Source organism: Phallusia mammillata, chromosome 3 (assembly GCF_965637545.1).
Source record: "Phallusia mammillata chromosome 3, kaPhaMamm4.hap1.1, whole genome shotgun sequence".
In the NCBI taxonomy this organism is placed as follows: Eukaryota; Metazoa; Chordata; class Ascidiacea; order Phlebobranchia; family Ascidiidae; genus Phallusia; species Phallusia mammillata.
Window position 1 is genome coordinate 28,796,987 of NC_137254.1, and position 20,319 is coordinate 28,817,305.

General features: G+C 38.0%; 7 protein-coding genes across 8 annotated transcripts; 5 read left to right on the forward strand and 2 right to left on the reverse strand.

Moving 5' to 3' along the window:
• Positions 1-320: 320 nt before the first annotated feature.
• On the reverse strand, positions 321-4,858 carry LOC145220722 (gamma-interferon-inducible lysosomal thiol reductase-like). Its single transcript, XM_080087962.1, has 7 exons — positions 4,675-4,858; positions 4,216-4,404; positions 3,653-3,730; positions 3,071-3,169; positions 2,711-2,857; positions 2,016-2,084; positions 321-724 (listed from the first exon to the last, which is right to left on the reverse strand). The coding sequence occupies exons 1-7, from the start codon at positions 4,789-4,791 to the stop codon at positions 647-649; spliced, it is 777 nt and encodes a 258-aa protein (XP_079944088.1). The 5' UTR covers positions 4,792-4,858; the 3' UTR covers positions 321-646.
• Positions 4,859-5,375: 517 nt separating this feature from the next.
• Positions 5,376-7,730, reverse strand: LOC145220723 (uncharacterized). Its single transcript, XM_080087963.1, has 6 exons — positions 7,191-7,730; positions 6,964-7,125; positions 6,370-6,543; positions 5,896-6,066; positions 5,743-5,827; positions 5,376-5,489 (listed from the first exon to the last, which is right to left on the reverse strand). The coding sequence occupies exons 1-6, from the start codon at positions 7,278-7,280 to the stop codon at positions 5,476-5,478; spliced, it is 696 nt and encodes a 231-aa protein (XP_079944089.1). The 5' UTR covers positions 7,281-7,730; the 3' UTR covers positions 5,376-5,475.
• Positions 7,731-8,129: 399 nt separating this feature from the next.
• Positions 8,130-10,130, forward strand: LOC145220728 (putative cytochrome P450 CYP36A1). 2 transcript variants are annotated; one of them, XR_013858256.1, is made up of 3 exons: positions 8,130-8,885; positions 9,529-9,891; positions 9,958-10,130. XR_013858256.1 is itself a non-coding variant. In XM_080087968.1 (2 exons), the coding sequence occupies exons 1-2, from the start codon at positions 8,622-8,624 to the stop codon at positions 9,826-9,828; spliced, it is 564 nt and encodes a 187-aa protein (XP_079944094.1). In that variant the 5' UTR covers positions 8,130-8,621; the 3' UTR covers positions 9,829-10,130. The 2 variants fall into 2 exon arrangements, 1 of the variants encoding a protein (XP_079944094.1); XM_080087968.1 differs by having other exon boundaries at positions 9,529-10,130.
• Positions 10,131-10,567: 437 nt separating this feature from the next.
• LOC145220724 (cytochrome P450 2D27-like) lies at positions 10,568-15,379 on the forward strand. The gene is made up of 8 exons (XM_080087964.1): positions 10,568-11,506; positions 11,860-12,173; positions 12,293-12,402; positions 12,476-12,585; positions 12,897-13,021; positions 13,458-13,602; positions 14,204-14,367; positions 14,681-15,379. The coding sequence occupies exons 5-8, from the start codon at positions 12,962-12,964 to the stop codon at positions 14,984-14,986; spliced, it is 675 nt and encodes a 224-aa protein (XP_079944090.1). The 5' UTR covers positions 10,568-11,506; positions 11,860-12,173; positions 12,293-12,402; positions 12,476-12,585; positions 12,897-12,961; the 3' UTR covers positions 14,987-15,379.
• Positions 11,228-12,406, forward strand: LOC145219945 (cytochrome P450 2A9-like). The gene is made up of 4 exons (XM_080087241.1): positions 11,228-11,506; positions 11,860-12,008; positions 12,071-12,173; positions 12,293-12,406. Exons 1-4 carry the CDS (start codon positions 11,228-11,230, stop codon positions 12,404-12,406), a joined length of 645 nt encoding a protein of 214 aa, XP_079943367.1.
• Positions 15,380-16,136: 757 nt separating the features above from the next.
• LOC145219946 (cytochrome P450 2A9-like) lies at positions 16,137-17,282 on the forward strand. The gene is made up of 4 exons (XM_080087243.1): positions 16,137-16,450; positions 16,692-16,840; positions 16,904-17,006; positions 17,169-17,282. The coding sequence occupies exons 1-4, from the start codon at positions 16,187-16,189 to the stop codon at positions 17,280-17,282; spliced, it is 630 nt and encodes a 209-aa protein (XP_079943369.1). The 5' UTR covers positions 16,137-16,186.
• Positions 17,283-17,594: 312 nt separating this feature from the next.
• LOC145220726 (cytochrome P450 2D27-like) lies at positions 17,595-20,179 on the forward strand. Its single transcript, XM_080087966.1, has 5 exons — positions 17,595-17,698; positions 17,988-18,112; positions 18,404-18,548; positions 18,922-19,085; positions 19,395-20,179. Exons 2-5 carry the CDS (start codon positions 18,059-18,061, stop codon positions 19,698-19,700), a joined length of 669 nt encoding a protein of 222 aa, XP_079944092.1. The 5' UTR covers positions 17,595-17,698; positions 17,988-18,058; the 3' UTR covers positions 19,701-20,179.
• Positions 20,180-20,319: the final 140 nt, after the last annotated feature.

The window sequence follows — 20,319 nt, forward strand, 5'->3', positions numbered from 1 at the left end:
TGTTCGACTTTCACATAGAGATCATCAATCCGGTTAATCGCATATTTCGTTGAAAATCGATGCGAATATCCGGTTTATGCGATAAACCGGTATGCGATTATCCGGACGATTTTCTTAACAAACGACGGTTTGGGATTTTTAATTGTGATGCAATTAAACGGATTATGCGATTAACCGGTATGCGATTAACCGGATTCGTCTGTATTAGTTACAGTTACACGTGGTTACCCAAAGGCTGGACCGAATAAGTCAAATTGAATAACAGCGTATTTGCAAATTTCAGGTAACCTAAGCCTACCGGTGATTTCTTGGCTGAAATATTCACCACCTCAGTTTGTTTATTGTATGGCAAAATCGTAACAACACAAAAGGTACCGAAACGCTCTTAGTTCTATAAACTAGGAGACTAATACCTACTGCAATTGCAGGAATTAAAACAGTAGAAATGCAATACACATACTTGGGTACCTAAATCACAGCGTAAAATAAAAGATGAATTTTCAATAACGTAAATCTCAAGAACTTGCAATAAAATACAAACTACTTAACCAATTGACTTATTGCACATAGTCGTTAAATGTATCCAAGAAAATTGCTTCGTCGCAAATAATTACAAATACAAGCTGGTGGGCAGAAAACTGGACGTTTAGGCCTCAGGGCTGTACATCACCTTCTGATCAGCAACAGAAACAGTGGAAGGTGTGCATTCGGACGGTTTTTCACCCTGGGTAAAATATAGGGGTTCTGTAAGGTGTGTACACAGTTTTGTTTAGGTCGATCACAGTTTTAGGAAGTCCGGTGCAAAATGGGATCAAATCTTGTCTGCAGAAAAATCTGCTTCGTTGTTAGTTATAATCTTTTCATGTTTCTTCACTTGCCAAGTTCGTATCCTTATCCTCTTTGTTCAATCTTGCTCATTTGCATTTTTCCCTTCTCAAAATCTTGCTCCCTTGCAATTTTCTCTTTAAAATCTTGCTCCCATTTCTCACTACTCTTTGCAAAGCCAAAAGCCATTTTTTACCCTAACCCAGTGGTTCTCAAACTTTTTTTTTGTTGCAACGCCTCTGGAAAAGTTTTCTGGACTCGCGACGCACCATCACATAAAAGTTAATGAGGAAACTTATTATTAAAGTTGTGTTTATTGATACAACAACAAAAAGCCACGAAACGGAAATATTCTGCGACGCCCTTGGTAAATTGAAACGACGCACCAGGGCGTCGCGACGCACAGTTTGAGAACTACTGCCCTAACCCAACTGCACCCTTTTCACAGGACATGCAGATTCAATCTTCCTCGAAACTGATCTTTCCATTTGCGTGCCAAACAACCAATTTACACTTTTTACGACAATTTTGTGCTTTTATGTATCTTAAGCGCTAAATTACCTCACGATAAAACGTCATCGCGGGTAGATGTGAGAAGATGCATGACAAACTCCCACAGCGTATGGCGTAACTATAATAAGCAGATAACAGAATTGAATTGCAGTCAAAAATACCCGGATCATTTCAGTCAGATATTATACAACGGATACCCTTCTTGGTGCTTTGAGCAAACTGTTTAAGCTGCTTCTCTTGATGCTTGTGCACTGGTTGCTGCTTTGGTATTCTGATCACTGCAACCTGACTTAGATTGTGCATTTACCCAACGAGTCTCTGCCGAGGCGTGTTACTGTTTGCTAGCTCCCGAGGATCTGTTTTGAAATTATGTAGTCTACCTTGCCTTCTTCAAATTCTGATGTTTTGTAATTTCTGCACTTGGTATTCGAAAACTTTTGCGCTGCTTTCAGCTACGAACAGTATGCCTTTTATTTTAACGCAACGGCGCCTTTCCGTGTAAATCAGACAACAAATTCGCTTATTTTTCTGCAAAATACTACACTCTTATCTACCCAAAAAATGGTCTGAGCAAAAACTATGAAAATATTTAACCTGTGTTATGAAAAGTATAGGTTTCAATTTTGTCACGTTAAGAACGGTACACAAAAAGTCAAATCTCTTATGTCAAAACGTACCTGGTAAGTTTCACAGATCAAACTCAAGAGGTCATTAGTTGCCGCCGATTGAATTTCATCACTGTGAACCTAAGTCAAAAGAATAAGCCATTTAAGAAATGATGAAGGCTGTCCTGCTTAAAGACACTGTTGCGCAGGATTAAGAGGCTCTCTTTGAAAGCGAAGAGTATTAAAGCTCTGAGGTGCCAATGGCGCTCGATAAATACACTCCATTCTACCACTATGTTCGGACAGCTTGATATATTGCGTAAAATGTGTAATTTTAATCGTTCAGAAGCGTTTAAAATGCGTGTATGTTCTATTTATCATGATCCTCGGTTGGTGGGCAGCATTTGAACGCATTATGCTCACTAATATGTTTAGTTTTTAACGGAGTTGCTGCAGCCCATAATCATCTGTCCATCAATTTTAAATTTTATTTGGCAATAACGCCTAAAAGTTGCGCAGACGTATAAAGTATAGTTGACTTCTTTTAGTTCACAACTTATCGAATTCCATTCAGGATGGAGAAAAGGTTGTTTAAGTTCCTTACTCAAGGAGATACAAGTGATAAATACAACCTACAACCTTGTGATTAAAAGGCGGTTGTGTGAACCATTCGGCGAAATATTTTTTATTTTTAATAATGTATATGGACTTACTACTTACCAGGCATAGCCATGTCTAAAGATACATATTGGTTCAATATTACCTACCCCATTTATTACAATCCATGGTACCCAGTTAAGCTTGGGTTCGAGTGCTTTGGTTTCCACGCCTGCTGTGTGAAGGAGATCATTTCCTTCAGGTCCCAATGCACAAGTGTTGATTGTATCCCAACTGTATCCACCGTCAGTTATGCACTAATAAAGGAGTTTTTCATGTGCCTTTATATTGTATAGTTATAGCATAGCATACATTGAAGATGGGAAGAAAAGTTTTACACTCTTAATTACACCAACTTGGCGTAAAAGAAAGACAATACACAATAACTTGAGTCATTATAAGGATTATTTAACAATCCCTGAATCTTCACTGGATTTAACTAGACATACTTTATGTAACTTAATTCTTACTTTGTTTGCTGCAGCTACTGGATCACTTGCAGATTCCATACATTGAACAATTGGCAAATAGGAATGGGGATTATTGTCGCTGTATTTAATCAGACAATTCTGTGAAGCAATTTTCAATCATTATAATTTGTTTGGGTGTACTTCAATACAGAAAACCCTTTACTTAAGGGACCTGAACTTAGTTAATCAGACTAAGTCCTGTATTAATTGCATCAATCACCTACAAATAGCTAGAACATGTTTTACAGGAAATTGCAACATTATGATGGACTTTGGCACCATGTGATCAACAGCAAACATTCTTATCTTGGACATATTGCCAGAAGACGAAAGGCAAATATTTCGTACTGCATTAAGTCAACTATGAAGTGTTTTCAGTAAACACAAGCCTTAACAGTATGACAAATGGTCAACCATACCTTCTGTTAGTAATAAATTTTGAGTAGTTTACACTAAACCATGACTGCCAGAGAGTTTGTGTTTAAGTTAGTGCAGAAGTTGTCATTATCAGGGCAACTTTCTGGCAGTTATATTTTGATTAAAGGATCAAATGTACAAAATGCAATCCAAAACACTGAATACCTCAATAGAATTTCCATAGCATTCTTTTTTGCCATGTTGGCATGAAAACTTGTATGAGCCATCATCTTGTTTTACGTACTACACACAAAAAAGTGATTAACAGACAGGTGCTACTGCCGGAAAGTGGTACAACACAAGGAAATGTATCCATACATCAATAGTACTAAATTTAAGGAAGTTGTGGTTTGTCACAGGACTAGCATATGTCCAACTGGCCGATATTGTGCCAACAAGTGCTGGACTTTTTAATAGTTTTGTCACTTTCGACTAGTTATCATATTGAAGTGGGTGACAAAGATTTGTTTTTCCCTGCAATGTTTAATTGCTCCGTACTGATGTGTGTACAAATGTTAAAAATTTACTGTTTTTATCACAAGACCACAGGAACCGCTGCAAACTATTGATGCATCCCACAACATTGACTTGGAAAATCAAACACTAAAGATGTAATTTTTAAATATTAGATCTAGTTTATAGAAAATGCAAAAAATATTTAGATCTACACACACAAATTTGCATTTGGAGAAGTTTATCAGACAAAAATGTGAATTCAAGCAACTTACGAAAGCTTTCCCAAAGGGTACAATCTTAACATTCATAATGCCAGTGCTTTCCAACTTTTCCCATGTTGGATAAAGCATTGTGGTAATAAAACGAATTGAATCTGGGCAAAGGGATTCAAAGTAAACATCAACTTGAACTGGAGCATCACTGGCCATAGGGAAAAGTCTATTGGCACATGCACTAAGAACCTGTAAAATATTTAAAATGCTTCAGCATTTGTCATCATAGAATGTATTTTCATAGCTTAAAGTCAGATGCTGGCTTGTTGCAGTCTAGAGGTTAAGATACAATAACTGTGGTTAACTTTTATTCTCTGTAAGTCTAGATACCTTATTACTTTAAAATAGTAAGATTAAATTGGTTAACATTTGCACACAAAAATCTATTAAATTTTGGTTTACATTTGGTTTTTGGCAGTGAAGTACAGGTAAAGATGCTAAAATTTAACAGATACTTACTCCACATTTTTTTGCCATTGAAAAGCTGTCACACCAAAATCTGGGAGCAACTTTGCACTCACTAGCAAAGGCACATGTAGCCACAGCACTCAACAGGATAATGAATTTCAAGGACATCTTGTTTTAATGATATTTCTTTCAATCACAACAGTTAAGTAATAATCAACATAAAAAGTCTACAATGGTAAACAATACAAAAAATAATAGAAGACTTGATATTGTACATTAGCAAAACAAATAATCACTGGTGTCTTGGACATTTTAACTTTTATTACCAAACGTCGTAACAACGCAATACATGCACATTGTACATATGCCAGACCAGTCAGTTCAAGTATGACATCGTTCGTCGTACCCGGAAACACGTTTACAAAGTTGAAATTGAAATGCAGACATTGATATTATTTTTAATGCGTTACGTCGCAAGCTGGCTTCTCCAGTCTTCACAGCTTTGCAATAAGGGCAATGCTGCACCTCTTGCTACCGTGTTGACTTGTTAAACACTGCCCCTTTAAACCATTTTTTCCGTGCACAACTGTAATCACTTCAGCTCGTGATCTCGGAAATCTCGTGTTGTTGACAATGACAAATTAGAATGATGCGGCAAAATTAAAGTTTAGCTGCGTCATTCATAGAGGTCAAAGTTTAATGGTGAAGCATATTATCCCTGGGCAACATTTTAAATAAATTAAAACAAAAGCTTTTGTAATAAAATTTATTTACAGTAACGCATACGACAACAGTCCAATAAACAAAAAATAAATGACTCCATCTTCCGTGCAAGTGAACTTCCTTCACCTTTCAGTAAAAGAGCACTGCAAAGGAAATCAATTTTTTTGTTACTTTGATTAGCCTACATGATAGCCAAAAGTTAACAGTTTGTTCCGAGGGCCATGATGCTGTCTTATTGAAATTAAATGATAGAAATGGCATCCTAAAGTAAAATTGCAAAATATCCGCTACGCCGCAACAGACGCGAGTGAAAGAAAGAAGGCAATACATCTGTTCGGTATAGGCATGCAAGGAAACGTTAAACATAATGAAATCGCTACACGATCCTACACTTACCTTCTATCACTTTATTTTCTGTTTGGAGTTTAAACTGGTCCACATCAGTTCGTGAAATAAGGTTACCACGGAGACTAATAACATCCTGCCACATAAAAACACCAGTCATTAACTCAGTATTGCATGTAGTCATGTTAAATTAAATTGCTGTACCATTGTACCGGTCATGTTGCTAACTCCTTCTATAATGCACTCTAAGTGGGATGTAGAAAGAAAGCAATGTCCCAAGTCCATTTTCTTTACTTGTTTTTCGAGAAGCAGACGCTTTAACAAAATCGCACCATCCTGGCCAATATTTGTGCCTCGCAGGTTTAGTTCTTCAATCTGCACCAATTAAAGCAATATGAGAAAGTGGTGCAAAGCAAACAGTGCACACTGTTTCCACCCATAAGGTCTTTATTAGTGCAGTTGGTGACAAGGTATAGGCCGTGTTGGCTAGTGTAGTCATCTATGTCTTGTAACCAGCTGCACATTTACAGAATGTTATTTAAGTAAAAACGGTTTCTTTTGTTTTACATAACTTGCCCCAATTCGTCAGATCTATTTTACCGTACCCGTAGTCTGTAGTCTGTCGCTGTATAGTACCAAGGAGGGCAACAACGATAGACGGATTATTTACAAACTTACCACAGTGCCTGTCATCTTTATCAAACTATCCACAATCATTGTTAGCTGCGTCAAAGTAAAACCGCAATCCCAGATTGTTAAACTGTCAACTTGTTTCCGCCGCAAAAGAGCTTTGATCAAAGCACAACCTTCTATTCCGATGTTTAAACTGTTCCGAAAAACAATGGTAGTGGTCTGCAAACAAAAGTATGCATCATGTTCGGGTCAGTCCCAAAATTTCTTCAAGTAGAACAGAAGCCATTAGTGGATTATTTAGGTACAGTTTCTCGTGCAAGTTGTTACAGACGCCTGATTATAATCAGATAATTATCAGCCAACCCTAATCCACATTCAGAATAGAAGTAAAATACCGAAAGCAACTGCGCTTTTAAACGCTTCGTTTGTACAGAAGTGTGGAAGGCAAATTGATTTTCCTAACATAAGCTAACTGGACGTACCAAAGCATCATGTTTGGCGAAGAACCAATAGGAAAACACAAACAAGACGTTAGTGACAACAATAAATGTAACCTTGGTTATGTGTAACATTTCACTGTTGAACCACTGGTATAAAAAAGATAAAAATAATACTTAAGCAGTGTCTCTGTTTTGGTACCTCATCGGTTAAGACTTGTTTTATCTGAAACAATTCTTCATGACGTAACTTGCAGTCTGCGAAATTGACTTCTTTCAAATCTTTGCTCTTGATTAAGTCGAGCAGTATGTTGTTGCCTCGGTCGCCCAGCTTAAGTCTTGGGCCCAGATCTAAGCGGTCAACCTTTTGAAAGTATACCACAACATTTGAGCAACTCTCAAAGACGAGCAGCAGTGTATAATACTTACGTCTTGTGAATAGGCCTTGAGCATGCACTGTATAGCATACTGCTGCATGGTGCATTTGAATAGCTCTCTCGTTTTGGCGCCTTTAATCATCTTGTCGATTTTTTTGCTTTTAAATGCATACAACCATAAACGCTACACTGTCAGGCAGTTGATACCTGTAGACTCTACCAGTACTCCAACACACATTAAGCTTCGATAGAAAACAACACAGCAGCAACGGAACCAGTTATGATTCATTCTGTTTTCATTCATTCAATCGGTTTCATCTGTCCGGCTTGCTTTGCGAGGGCGGTGTACGTCAACAAATTGACGTTGCATGCTCCTGTCACCCAAGACAATACTCATTTCAAGACAGGCCAAGTCTGTAAATTTCGTAAGGTTATTTTTTGGAATATGAACTAAGTTATTTGGAGTTTTTTTAAATGAAGTTTATTATTACCCCGAATGAGACGCCGAAACGTCGGGCGAGTTGTTTATAAATGCCGGTTAAGGAAGATAAAATGTTTATGAAATAGGCCTGGCAACAACACTATATTTATTAAACTTTACTATATATTTCCACCTTTTCCGGGTCAGACGCGTGGGCCGAAAGGTTTGCGTGTCGGAACTGTTAACTTATACGTTCACCATTTGATATATTATGTCTGCAGCAATGTTCAGAAAGTTTTTTTGTAGGGGAATGTCCTTTTGTATGTCTGGCATAAGTCATTATATCTCGAAACGGACAAACATTGATCTGTAAAGTAAATATAAAATGCCAATGGTAAGCATCTCAGTAAATAGCTTTTATAAAAAAAACTGCAGCGACCATCAAAGTAGTCCACAGTAAACGTGTCCACTCCGATATATGTTTAGCATCTGGAAATTTTAAAGCAATTATAGGCTTCTATATAAAGTCTTTTTCACAAGAATCGTGGTAATAAACTTCAAAATTAATCACCCTGAAGGCTACAGACAATCAACAACAGATGATTACATTCGCACGACGCTTGACATGTGCAATTACTCAGTCTAACAAAATAGACAGCAATTTAGATAGGAAGTTGTGTATGCTGGTCCAACTGCAAGTGAATGACCAGTTGTGCGCAGCGTCTGGTCAAATGTATTAAAGCGCGACTTTTTACGATGGACATTTAAAAACAAATTCGGGTAAATGACAGAGGCGATGTGGGAGACATCAGTTAAAACCTGAAAGTATCAGTTTGGACTATGCTGGCATTTTTTTATTACTTTTCAGATGGTGAAAAAAATCTTGAACCAGAACTTGAGTTGCGACGTAATATTTGTAAAACCCGGTTTTGTGAAAGATAATGCATATCGGCGGTTGTTATTGTTCTCAAAGGACGATTTGGTGTTCATAAACAATTTGTTACGTTCAAATCCAGGATTAGGGGTTTCGTGTTTGTTGGACTAAAACGCGATAAACATACAATGCTGTCTGTGATAACCGATAACTTAGTAGCGTTTCTGTTAACATGGGTTGTTCTGACTTTGGTTTACAAATGGTGCAAAAAACCTCATCGTAATTTTTCGCCTGAGCCCATAGGAGTTCCACTGCTGGGGGTTCTGCCTTATCTGGGAGATAAGCCACAAGAAACTGTCAGGCAATGGACGAAACGGTACGGACCTGTTATGTCAATCAGAATGGGCTTGGAAGACGTCGTGGTACTTAATTCCTACGAGGCAATATACCAGGTATAGTTCAATAAGTTTTGGGGATATTGTTGTGCAAAGTAGTAAATTCATAGATGAAAACACCCTTGGGGAAAACAAAATCATTCAGTTTGAGTTTCAGGTGAAAGAATATATATTTTGCCTAAATGACACCATCAGTTGCCAAACATCCATTACAAAGATCAAACTGGCACGAACGTAATAAAAAAATTCACTGGGGTAAAACGTTTTCATTTTGAATACTAAAGGAGCATGCAAGTAGCTTCTTCTTGTGTACCACAAGTCACAAGTTGGAGGACAGTAAAAACACAAACACACATTATCTTGTCTGTGCAGGGATATGTAAAGTAAGCAAACAACTTTTCCGGAAGACCCTCGAATGGTATCTTGCAACTAGTTTTTCTCAACTCGGGGGTGTCGTTCAAACCGTACGACAGCGATTACAAATGCCAGAAGAAGTTCCTTTTGAAATCATTTAAAGAGTAAGCTATAGTTGAAATCTAAAATCAACCTAGAAAATGTTGCTGTATTTCTACGTGGTAGTTGCGGGGTCGGAAAACTGGCGGTGGATGAACTAATAAATGAGGAAGCAGATATCTTTAACGAGTACCTGGAGGACAAGGAAGGCCAACTGATAATCCTTTAATTTTTTTTTCATTTATAGATAATTCCTAACTTTCATGCTGTCCACATGGATCCTGCAATATGGCCACAACCTGATCAGTTCGATCCTTACCGGCATATCGACGAAGAAGGAAAATTTGTGCATTCCCACAAAATTATACCGTTCTCATTAGGACCAAGATTCTGTCCAGGAGAACAACTAGCGCGAGTTGAAGCTTATATTTACTTTGCAAAGCTCCTTCAGAAATACAAGATCCTTCCAGGAGACCAGCCCCCGAATATTGATGGGATCACTTCGGTGGTTCATTTTCCAAAAACCTTTAGAATCGAACAACGTTAACGTGGTATTATACGTGACCTGTATGTGTCCCAATATTTACAACTACTACTAAGATCACCCAACGTATGTATATGATTTGCAAACAACATGTTGCCAAGATACCCATTAACAATCTGCACTCATCTGTAGAGGATAAACGATGAGCAACGAGAAAACACTCTCCAATCATGAAAGTTTGTGGTGGATACCAAAACCTCTTCGGCTTTAACACTTCTATTGACTGAACTTCGCTGCATATAAATAAAGTGTCGTAAAGTATAAATTATCCCACCAAAGGCTCAATATATACTGCGGCATCTGTATGTTTACTGGTGTTAACATTTATTTGGATAAAACAACAGGCAATCGATCAACATTCTGGCGCAGCTTTGTTGTTTACACCGCAGCCATAGTTTCAGGCTGTTTTAGCATCGGTTTTTAGCTAAGCAGACCGAAACACCTCACAGTAATTAAATCGGCAGTTCTGCATAAAATTGTATTTGGAAATAAAGTTAAGTTCCTGTATAAAATCTTGTTTACGAGAATTGTGGTAATTAGTTTGCAGATTTTTGTAGCTCCAGTCTGCAGACAATCAACAACAAATGAGCGCATTCGCACGATTTCTGACACGTTTACTTACCCTAACCCAAAATAGACTGGAACCAGACACGAAGTTATGTATGTTGGCCAAAGTCGAGTAGATTAGCAAGTTTTGCGCAACCTCGGGTCAAGTATATTAAAGCTCGTGGCTTTTTTGACATTTGGAACCATTTCGGACCAATAAGAGAGTACAGACTTAGTGTAAAACTTTCAGTTTTAGGGTTGTACGATTTTTAAAGTGTGATACCAGAAGTATTAGTTTTGGATTATACTCCTCTGTGATAACCGATAACTTAATAGTGTTTATGTTAGGCAATGGACAAAAAAGTACAGACGAGTCATGTCAATCAAAATGGAAATAATTCCAAGACTAAACCGGCACGAAACATTATTTGCGCTAATAAAGCATATTCGCATGCGTATGGAGGGCCAGACGCTGGAACAAGAGCCTAGGCGCCTAAGGCTTAGCAACAGACCACATTTGCCACTTTTGTTTGTTCAGTACCTATGTTTGGAATTTGGTCGAGCAATACGCAACGAAGTGTGCAATCAGCAAACTAACCAAACGTTTAAGAGCGTCTGCGCATTTCAACCTTGACTTCCTGCCTAAAGCAGACAGTGCAAGTTGCACGAAGGACAGTTTGGGTTACGTCACAGTGGATGCAAAGTGGATAACTAATAATAGTCACGTTGGCGGCTGATCTGTAAGTTTGATCAATTTCGTGTTAAATCAGATTAGCAGAGTTTTGATCAACATTTTGTTGCATTAAAATCCAAGATTAGTGCTCGAGAAAACAGGTCTTGTTGGACCAAAACTACAATGCTGTCTATGATAACCGATAACTTGACAACGTTTTTGGCAACTTGGGTTGTTCTGACTTCGGTTTTTGCTTTGGCTTATAAATGGTGGAGAAAACCCCATCGCAATTTTCCGCCAGGGCCAATTGGAGTCCCACTTCTTGGAGTTCTGCCTTATCTGGGGGATAAACCTCAAGAAACTATAAGGCAATGGAGTGAAGAAAAGTACGGGCCTGTAATGTCAATCAGAATGGGCTTGGAAGATGTTGTGGTGCTCAATTCCTACGACGCTATATCACAGGTATGGTTCAATCAGTTGTGCAAGTTTTTGGGATATTATGTGGTTTGTAATTATGGCCAGGTAAACTGTTTTACTCAAGAAACGTTGCTCTTCCTGCAGATTTTTTTTGTAAAGTAATCGACGCTTCGACGTCCAATATACGAGCCGCCTTCATTAAGACAAAGGCAGATTATAAAACCTAATGTTCTTGGGCAAAAGAGCAGCGATAATTAGCTTGTGCTGCTTCAAACTGTCACCAACGGAATGATTTGAATACTACTGGCATAAAAGTCATATTCCCTTATGTACCACAAGTCACAAAATCGTGCACTTTATTAAAGAAAACACAGTCATACTTCGTATTGTCTGTGCAGGGATATGTAAGGCAAGCAAACAGCTTTTCAGGGAGACCATCGAGCGGTATTTTTCAACTGGCTGATTTTCTTGACTGGGGAATGTCGTTTAAACAGTACGACAGCGATTACAAATGCCAGAAAACGTTCTTTTCAAAATCTTTGAAAGAGTAAGTATCAGTTAAAACCTAAAATCAACCTACAAAAATATTGCTGTGCATCTATATGGTAGTTACGGGGTCGGCAAACTTGAGGTTGATAAACTGATAAACGAAGAAGCAGATATCTTTAACGAGTATCTGAAGGACAAGGAAGGCCAACTGATTAATTTCAAGGTGACAGTTTTTTTGTATGTGTCTTTACAATATTTATTTCAAGTGCACTCGTGCCAATCAACAATATATACTGTGTTGTAGTTTAATGTTACCGTTTTCTTTTTTTTTTCGCGTTTTAGGATCATTTCTTCGCCTTAACTGCCAACGCCGTGCTAAAATTTTTGTGTGGAACTCGGTACGACTACGACGATCCCACAGCAAAGGCTCTGATTCGTGCTTTACAAAACGAGTAAGTGTCTTAAAATAGTATACCAGTTATGAACAAAGAGTCCAATTGAAGTCTCTTGGTTTTGATTCACCAGGATTTCTGATTCCAAACTTGGATTGGTTGATCTGTTTCCGATATTAAGATGGTTTCCTGTCTTTTCGAGTTCAGTAAATCATTTTCGCGAATGTATTTACCATCTTGCTGGTAAGTTTTAAATATTTTTTATTTGTAATGGTCCGATATCGTCACAGACACTGATTTCATGTGTGATATAACGTCTTTTTCTACGCCTTTACCTTCGTTAGTTGCCGATTTTGTGTTCGTTTATACTTGCGTACAAAACAAAAGAGGTGTGCATTTTATGATCATCATGGAATTCTGTAGCCTATTATAAACTGGTATAGTTGTATACCATTTTCTACCGTCTATACCGTATAGATACAATTTGGTAGCATGAATTCAGTATTACGTATTGCTCATGTTAAATATGCTGATCAGGTTTCTATTGTTTTAAGATTTTATCGCGAGCCACTGGGATCAACACAAAGCATCGTTTAATCCAAACCATTTGAAAGACTTCATGGACATGTATCAATACGAACAGAAGTTCGGAAAAGGAGAAATGCACGCAGGATTTAAGGTTTGACTAAAATACCATTGTATTTGCTTGACCTTCATTAAATCTGAGGTGTTTTGGGGAATTTGTTTTGGTTTATCAACCACGTTTGTCTCTTGGTGGCTAGTTTTAACTCCTTAGTCCGGTAATGGCAAGACACATGAACTTGTGGGACATTAACAACTTTATCAGGCTGATGATTTAACAAAGTGTATTAAAATAATCCTGTTCTTCGCCTAATTCTGACTAAACTTAAAGTACAAATGATTTGTAATGTGGTAAGGCTTGAATTAATCGACTTTGGGTTTACCGGATCTTCGCCTAATTGGGACATTTTTGGTCGAACGGGTACGGATTTACTATTTTTTTCTGTCGCTGCACCATTTTATGTATATTGTAGTCCACATCATGTTAAAAAGCACCTAAGTTAACTTGTTGCTCAATAGTCTTTACTTTCTAGGACCGTCAACTACGTGCATTGGGAATAGAGATTATCTCGGCAGGCGTAGAAACTACTTCAGCACATTTGTCCTGGTGTCTGCATCTCTACACATATTACTCAGAGCACCAAGCAGCGTTGGAGAAAGAAATTTCTAAGGTGTTTGGTAAGTGCTCCCGTGCATTAACATTAACAAACTGCGTGATAGGATTTACTCAAGCCTGTGAGGGGTTCGAATCCCACCGCAGACTAGGTTTCTCAACTGTTCCTTTTCATATCGGAATACTTGGTGATCGGCTAATATGGTATAACGCCTTCAAAGAGCTTGGTACTATGATTTATACATCAGTGTGCCGTGATCGCTGGTCGGCAAGAACGCTTAAGGGCTGATCCCAGTGATGAATATTTAATCATTTTAACAGGTTTAGACCTACTGCAACTCTACACTGTTTAAAATATCAACACTGCCCAGTATAATGTAAATGTACTTGTATACGCGAGATCAGAGTTGCATCTGTACTGAAACTAGGGCGTAAACCCGAAAGTGCAAACCCTTATTTGATTTCGTCAGAAAGTCCCCACAGACAGTAAAATTGCACCACAAATGATGCTGGGTATGAAGTAATACCAAAGGTAAGCCTGTGTTATTAAAAAATAGGCCCGAACCCGACCAGAATAGCTTGGCCGGATATACATCTCCAAACGAAATACTGGTTTTCGGCATAACATTTGTGGTAAAAAGATCATCAAGGATTTGTTCTATTTAGGCGCACGCGGCGCTGTGACGCAAGCACACAAACCCCAGACACCGTTCTTGAACGCATTTATACAAGAAGTCTTTCGAATTACCTCTGTTGCACCAATGTTGCTGAAACGATCTGCTGACCATTCAGGCAAACTCATGGGGTACGACATTCCAGCTGGTACTACGGTGAGTGATAAAAACAACAAATAAAAGCCACGGTTTACGATTTTTGCATTGTGTACCTCGTTGAAATACAGTTGTTTCAAATAGACACATAAAAAGTATAGTTTTAAGTAACGTTCTTGAATAGTCGTGGGTTCGAAACCCACTGAAAGCTAGCTTTCTTTAGCTTTAGCCTTGTCGCCTGTAAATACTTGAATAGCAGTTTTAATTAGGCACACAACCTAATCATTTGCAGATCTGGCCTACTGCAATGTAATCACTCGTTCTCTTTTTGTGATAACTGTTTATTTATTTATTTATTTATCTTTATTCATAGATAATTCCAAACTTTCATGCTGTCCATATGGATCCTACAATATGGCCAGAACCTGAGAAGTTCGATCCGTACCGGCACATCGACAAAGAAGGAAAATTTGTGCATTCCCACAAAATTATACCATTCTCAATCGGACCAAGATCCTGTCCAGGAGAACAACTAGCGCGAGTTGAAGTTTATATTTACTTTGCAAAGCTCCTTCAGAAATACAAGATCCTTCCAGGAGACCAGCCTCCGCATATAGATGGGATCACTTCGGTGGTTCATTTTCCTAAACCCTATGAGTTCAGAATCAAACAACGTTGACGTGTTAATATATGTAACTTCTACGTCGTTGGTTCGAATCCAACCACAGGCTAGATTTTTCTAGCGCCTTTTGCATAGACTGTGACTTTGTATGTGTCCCAATATTTGCAACTAATAATTTAATAGCCCAACGTATGTACTGTATATGATTTGCAAACAACAAGTTGTCAAGATTACCTTCCACAAGATGATGATAAACTGCTCTTATCTGTAGCTGATAAACGATGAGCATCGAGAAAACACTCTCCAAGCCAGGAAAGGTTGTGGTGGAAACCAAAACCTCTTTTATTCGGGTTTACCACTTCTATTGACTGAAGGTCGCTGCATATAAATAAAGTGTCGTAAAGTATAAATTATCCCACCAAAGGCTCAATATATACTGCGGCATCTGTATGTTTACTGGTGTTAACATTTATTTGGATAAAACCAAAGGCAATCGATCAACATTCCGGCGCAGCTTTGTTGTTTACACCGCAGCCATAATTTCAGGCGTTTTTAGCATCGGTTTTTAGCTAAGTGCAGTGAAGTGTGCAGACCAAACACCTCACAGTAATTAAATCGGCAATTCTGCATAAAATTATATTTGAAAATAGAGTTAAGTTCCCATATAAAATCTTGTTTACGAGAATTGTGGTAATTAGTTTAGAGATTTTTGTAGCTCCAGGCTGCAGACAATCAACAACAAATGAGCGCATTCGCACGATTTCTGACACGTTTACTTACCCTAGCCAAAAAAATAGACTGCAACTAGACACGAAGTTATGTATGTTGGCCAAAGTCGAGTAGATTAGCAAGTTTTGCGCAGCCTCGGGTCAAGTATATTCAAGCGTGGCTTTTTTGACATTTGGAAACAAATTCGGATCAATAAGAAAGTACAGATTTAGTGTAAAACTTTCAGTTTTAGGGTTGTACGATTTTTGAGGTGTGAGACCAGAAATATTAGTTTTGGATTATACTCACTCAAGTTTTTGTATTACTTTACAATTGGTGTAAAACATTTGGTGTAAAGAGTTGCGCTGCAGTATTTGCAAAATTCTTTGGAAAGAGGAAATACATGGGTATTAGGCCTACTATATTTTTATCGCAAGAAAACGAAACATTGTTAATAGAGATTATTACCAGATAACTTTAGGCACAAATTAAGCAAAGGCAAGTTGAAGTTGCGTGTGTCCAGTTGGACTAAAACGCAATAAACATACAATGTTGTCTGTGATGACCGATAACTTAGTAGTGTTTCTGTTAACTTGGGTTGTTCTGGCTTTGGTTTACAAATGGTGGAAAAGACCTCGTCACAATTTCCCGCCTGGGCCCATTGGAGTTCCACTTCTTGGCGTTCTGCCTTACCTGGGAGATAAGCCTCAAGAAACTCTTCGGCAATGGACGAAACAGTACGGACCAGTGATGTCAATCAAATTAGGCTGGAAAGATGTTGTTGTTATTAATTCCTACGAAGCCATGTCCCAGGTATGGTTCAATAGGTTGTGCAAGTTTTTGCACAAAATAGTAAAACCATAGACGAAAAAACCCTTGGGGAAAACAACATCAGTCAGTTTTGAGTTTCGGGTGAAAGAATATATGTTTTCCCTAAATGGCATTATCAGTTGCTAAAATTCCATCACAAAGATAAAACTGGCACAAACGGAATAATAAAATTTTAATTCACAGGGCTAAAACTACCCAAACACGCATTATCTTGTCTGTACAGGGATATGTAAAGCAAGCAAACAGCTTTTCCGGAAGACCTTCGACCGGTATCTTTCAACTAGTCGACTTTCTCAACTGGGGAGTGTCGTTCAAACCGTACGACAGCGATTACAAATGCCAGAAGACGTTTCTTTTAAAATCATTCAAAGAGTAAGTATCAGCTGAAACCTAAAATCAATGTACAAAAAATATTGCTGTGCCTCTACATGGTAGTTACGGAGTCGGCAAACTTGAGGTTGATAAACTGATAAACGAAGAAGCAGATATTTTTAACCAGTATCTGGAGGACAAGGAAGGTCAACTGATTAATTTCAAGGTGATGTTGTCTTTTTTGTAGGTTTGTTATATTAACTTCAAGTCCACTCTGAATGTATGTACTCTGTGTATATTTAGTAAAAATTGAATGGCAAACTACAAATCTCCTAAATTTTGTGTGCGTAATAGTGTTTTACGTCCTTATATTTATTACCTCCGTTAGGATCATTTCTTCGCCTTAACTGCCAACGTCGTACTAAAATTTTTGTGTGGAACTCGGTACGAATACAAAGATCCCACAGCAAAGGCTCTGATTCATGCTTTAAAGAACGAGTAAGTTTCTCCACACAGAGTCTATTGCAGTTCTGAACCTTTTTCGACGAATTCCTCCCTCAACAATTCAAAACATTTTTTATTCTTCAATACTATACAACATCATAAGCTAAATTATTCTTAGATTACTCAAAATTGGTTATTTTACCTCACAGTACATATCACTAGAGCTTCAGTTTCTATTTATAAACCACATTCAAAAGTCAAAGAAAAATTCTTTTCTCAAGTTTTAAAATTCCTTCCTTGGGAGGAGTTTCTCCCTGGTGTGAAACCATTGGTCTAATGAAAGCCTCTTGGTTTTGTGTACCAGGCTTTCTGATTCCAAACTTGGATTGGTTGATCTATTTCCGATATTAAGGTGGATTCCTATCTTTTCCACCTCAGTCAATAAATTTCGCCAATGCCACTATTATATTGCAGGTAAAGTTCAAATATTTTTTTCATGGTTAACTCCCGGAATACTAATAAACACAAAGAAAACACTCATATCTTCTATACTGCCATTGTTCCTGTTCTTGTGTGTACTATTTTCCGATTTTCTGTTTGCTTAAGCTTGTGTGAAAAAAGGTTAACAAATTGCCGAAACTAGAGTTCAGTTTCACGAATTCCTAATGGTGGAACTGTCATGAATTGCTGAAGTTAAAATAGCATGAATTAAGTATCGTGTATTGCGTGTTAAGTATGCTCATCATTCTCCTGCTGTTTGAAGATGTGATCGCAAGACACTTGGATCAACACAAAGTGTCGTTTGACCAAAACCATTTGAAAGACTTCATCTACATGTTTCAACACGAACAGAAGTTTGGAAAAGGAGAAATGCACTCAGGATTCACGGTTTGGCAAAACTTTCTCACAAAAAATTGGCGATTACGCAGTAAAATACGCTTACATTCGCTGATATTATTTTTGATGGATGTTTAGATCTCGTGTACTGTTTATATTCTTTTATACGTCATTATCAAGATAGGTGAACTTGTGAGAAAATAACAACTTGAACAGGCTGGTGATGTGAAAAGAAACTCATTATTACTGTACATTTGTATGTAGACTGTAGTGTAGTCTACATGAGGAGCGAAAGCCATAGCTCAATAGATCAACCGTCTTAATGTTTGTTTTGTTTTTCAGGACCGTCAACTACGCACATTGGGAACAGAAATTACCCTGGCAGGAGTAGAAACTACTTCAGCTCATTTATCCTGGTGTCTGCATCTCTACATATATTACCCCGAGCACCAGGCGGCGTTGGAGGAAGAAATTACTAACGTGTTTGGTATGTGGTGTTGATCATTTGCGCCAACTGCCAAACTGTATACGGTTTACACAAGTTTATTCCCATTACACCTTCAGATTGATTAAAATTTAAACATTGCTCAGCAATAAGCATGATCTGAGTTTAAATCCTTACTGAAATTAGTGCCCCAAACTGAAATCGCAAGACAGAACTTAAAGGAAATCCTGTTGATACTTTATAAAATTACTCAAAACAATTAAAGAATAAATGATGCTGAGGGAAGCCCGTTTAATTTAACGTAAGCCCGAACCCGGCCCGAAAAGCTCGACCACAAATACAACTCTGAGCGAAATGCTCGTCTTTAGGTACAACATATGTGGTGATAAGGTATTCAGGATATTGTTATGTGTAGGCGCACGCGGCGCTGTGACGCAAGCACACAAACCGAAGACACCGTTCCTGAACGCCTTTATTCAAGAAGTCTTTCGGTTCACCACTGTTGCACCAATGTTGCTGAAACGAACTGCTGACCATTCAGGCAAACTCATGGGGTACGACATTCCAGCTGGTACTACGGTGAGTGATAAAAACAACAAATAAAAGCCACGGTTTACGATTTTTGCATTGTGTACCTCGTTGAAATACAGATGTTTCAAATAGACACATAAAAAGTATAGTTTTAAGTAACGTTCTTGAATAGTCGTGGGTTCGAAACCCACTGAAAGCTAGCTTTCTTTAGCTTTAGCCTTGTCGCCTGTAAATACTTGAATAGCAGTTTTAATTAGGCACACAACCTAATCATTTGCAGGTCTGGCCTACTGTAATGTAATCACTCGTTCTCTTTTTGTGATAACTGTTTATTTATTTATTTATTTTTATTCATAGATAATTCCAAACTTTCATGCTGTCCATATGGATCCTACAATATGGCCACAACCTGATCAGTTCGATCCGTACCGGCACATCGACAAAGACGGAAAATTTGTGCATTCCCACAAAATTATACCATTCTCAATCGGACCAAGATCCTGTCCAGGAGAACAACTAGCGCGAGTTGAAGTTTATATTTACTTTGCAAAGCTCCTTCAGAAATACAAGATCCTTCCAGGAGACCAGCCTCCGCATATAGATGGGATCACTTCGGTGGGTCATTTTCCTAAACCCTATGAGTTTAGAATCAAACAACGTTGACGTGTTAATATATGTAACTTCTACGTCGTTGGTTCGAATCCAACCACAGGCTAGATTTTTCTAGCGCCTTTTGCATAGACTGTGACTTTGTATGTGTCCCAATATTTGCAACTAATAATTTAATAGCCCAACGTATGTACTGTATATGATTTGCAAACAACAAGTTGTCAAGATTACCTTCAACAAGATGATGATAAACTGCTCTTATCTGTAGCTGATAAACGATGAGCATCGAGAAAACACTCTCCAAGCCAGGAAAGGTTGTGGTGGAAACCAAAACCTCTTTTATTCGGGTTTACCACTTCTATTGACTGAAGATCGCTGCATATAAATAAAGTATCGTAAAGTATAAATTATCCCACCAAAGGCTCAATATATACTGCGGCATCTGTATGTTTACTGGTGTTAACATTTATTTGGATAAAACCAAAGGCAATCGATCAACATTCCGGCGCAGCTTTGTTGATTACACCGCAGCCATAATTTCAGGCGTTTTTAGCATCGGTTTTTAGCTAAGTGCAGTGAAGTGTGCAGACCAAACACCTCACAGTAATTAAATCGGCAATTCTGCATAAAATTATATTTGAAAATAGAGTTAAGTTCCCATATAAAATCTTGT

Coding starts and splice junctions, on each gene's coding strand:
- LOC145220722 (XM_080087962.1), bottom strand. CDS start 4,791: ATGTCCTTGAAATTCATTATCCTGTTGAGTGCTGTGGCTACATGTGCC. Junction 4,405..4,674: donor CAATGGCAAAAAAATGTGGA/GTAAGTATCTGT, acceptor AATATTTTACAG/GTTCTTAGTGCATGTGCCAA. Junction 3,731..4,215: donor TACCCTTTGGGAAAGCTTTC/GTAAGTTGCTTG, acceptor TTTTGTGTGTAG/TACGTAAAACAAGATGATGG.
- LOC145220723 (XM_080087963.1), bottom strand. CDS start 7,280: ATGATTAAAGGCGCCAAAACGAGAGAGCTATTCAAATGCACCATGCAG. Junction 6,067..6,369: donor TAAAGATGACAGGCACTGTG/GTAAGTTTGTAA, acceptor TAATTGGTGCAG/ATTGAAGAACTAAACCTGCG. Junction 5,828..5,895: donor GCAACATGACCGGTACAATG/GTACAGCAATTT, acceptor TTTATGTGGCAG/GATGTTATTAGTCTCCGTGG.
- LOC145220728 (XM_080087968.1), top strand. CDS start 8,622: ATGCTGTCTGTGATAACCGATAACTTAGTAGCGTTTCTGTTAACATGG. Junction 8,886..9,528: donor CCTACGAGGCAATATACCAG/GTATAGTTCAAT, acceptor TTTCATTTATAG/ATAATTCCTAACTTTCATGC.
- LOC145219945 (XM_080087241.1), top strand. CDS start 11,228: ATGCTGTCTATGATAACCGATAACTTGACAACGTTTTTGGCAACTTGG. Junction 11,507..11,859: donor CCTACGACGCTATATCACAG/GTATGGTTCAAT, acceptor TTGTCTGTGCAG/GGATATGTAAGGCAAGCAAA. Junction 12,174..12,292: donor GCCAACTGATTAATTTCAAG/GTGACAGTTTTT, acceptor TTCGCGTTTTAG/GATCATTTCTTCGCCTTAAC.
- LOC145220724 (XM_080087964.1), top strand. CDS start 12,962: ATGGACATGTATCAATACGAACAGAAGTTCGGAAAAGGAGAAATGCAC. Junction 13,022..13,457: donor AAATGCACGCAGGATTTAAG/GTTTGACTAAAA, acceptor TTTACTTTCTAG/GACCGTCAACTACGTGCATT. Junction 14,368..14,680: donor ACATTCCAGCTGGTACTACG/GTGAGTGATAAA, acceptor CTTTATTCATAG/ATAATTCCAAACTTTCATGC.
- LOC145219946 (XM_080087243.1), top strand. CDS start 16,187: ATGTTGTCTGTGATGACCGATAACTTAGTAGTGTTTCTGTTAACTTGG. Junction 16,451..16,691: donor CCTACGAAGCCATGTCCCAG/GTATGGTTCAAT, acceptor TTGTCTGTACAG/GGATATGTAAAGCAAGCAAA. Junction 17,007..17,168: donor GTCAACTGATTAATTTCAAG/GTGATGTTGTCT, acceptor TACCTCCGTTAG/GATCATTTCTTCGCCTTAAC.
- LOC145220726 (XM_080087966.1), top strand. CDS start 18,059: ATGTTTCAACACGAACAGAAGTTTGGAAAAGGAGAAATGCACTCAGGA. Junction 18,549..18,921: donor AGAAATTACTAACGTGTTTG/GTATGTGGTGTT, acceptor TGTTATGTGTAG/GCGCACGCGGCGCTGTGACG. Junction 19,086..19,394: donor ACATTCCAGCTGGTACTACG/GTGAGTGATAAA, acceptor TTTTATTCATAG/ATAATTCCAAACTTTCATGC.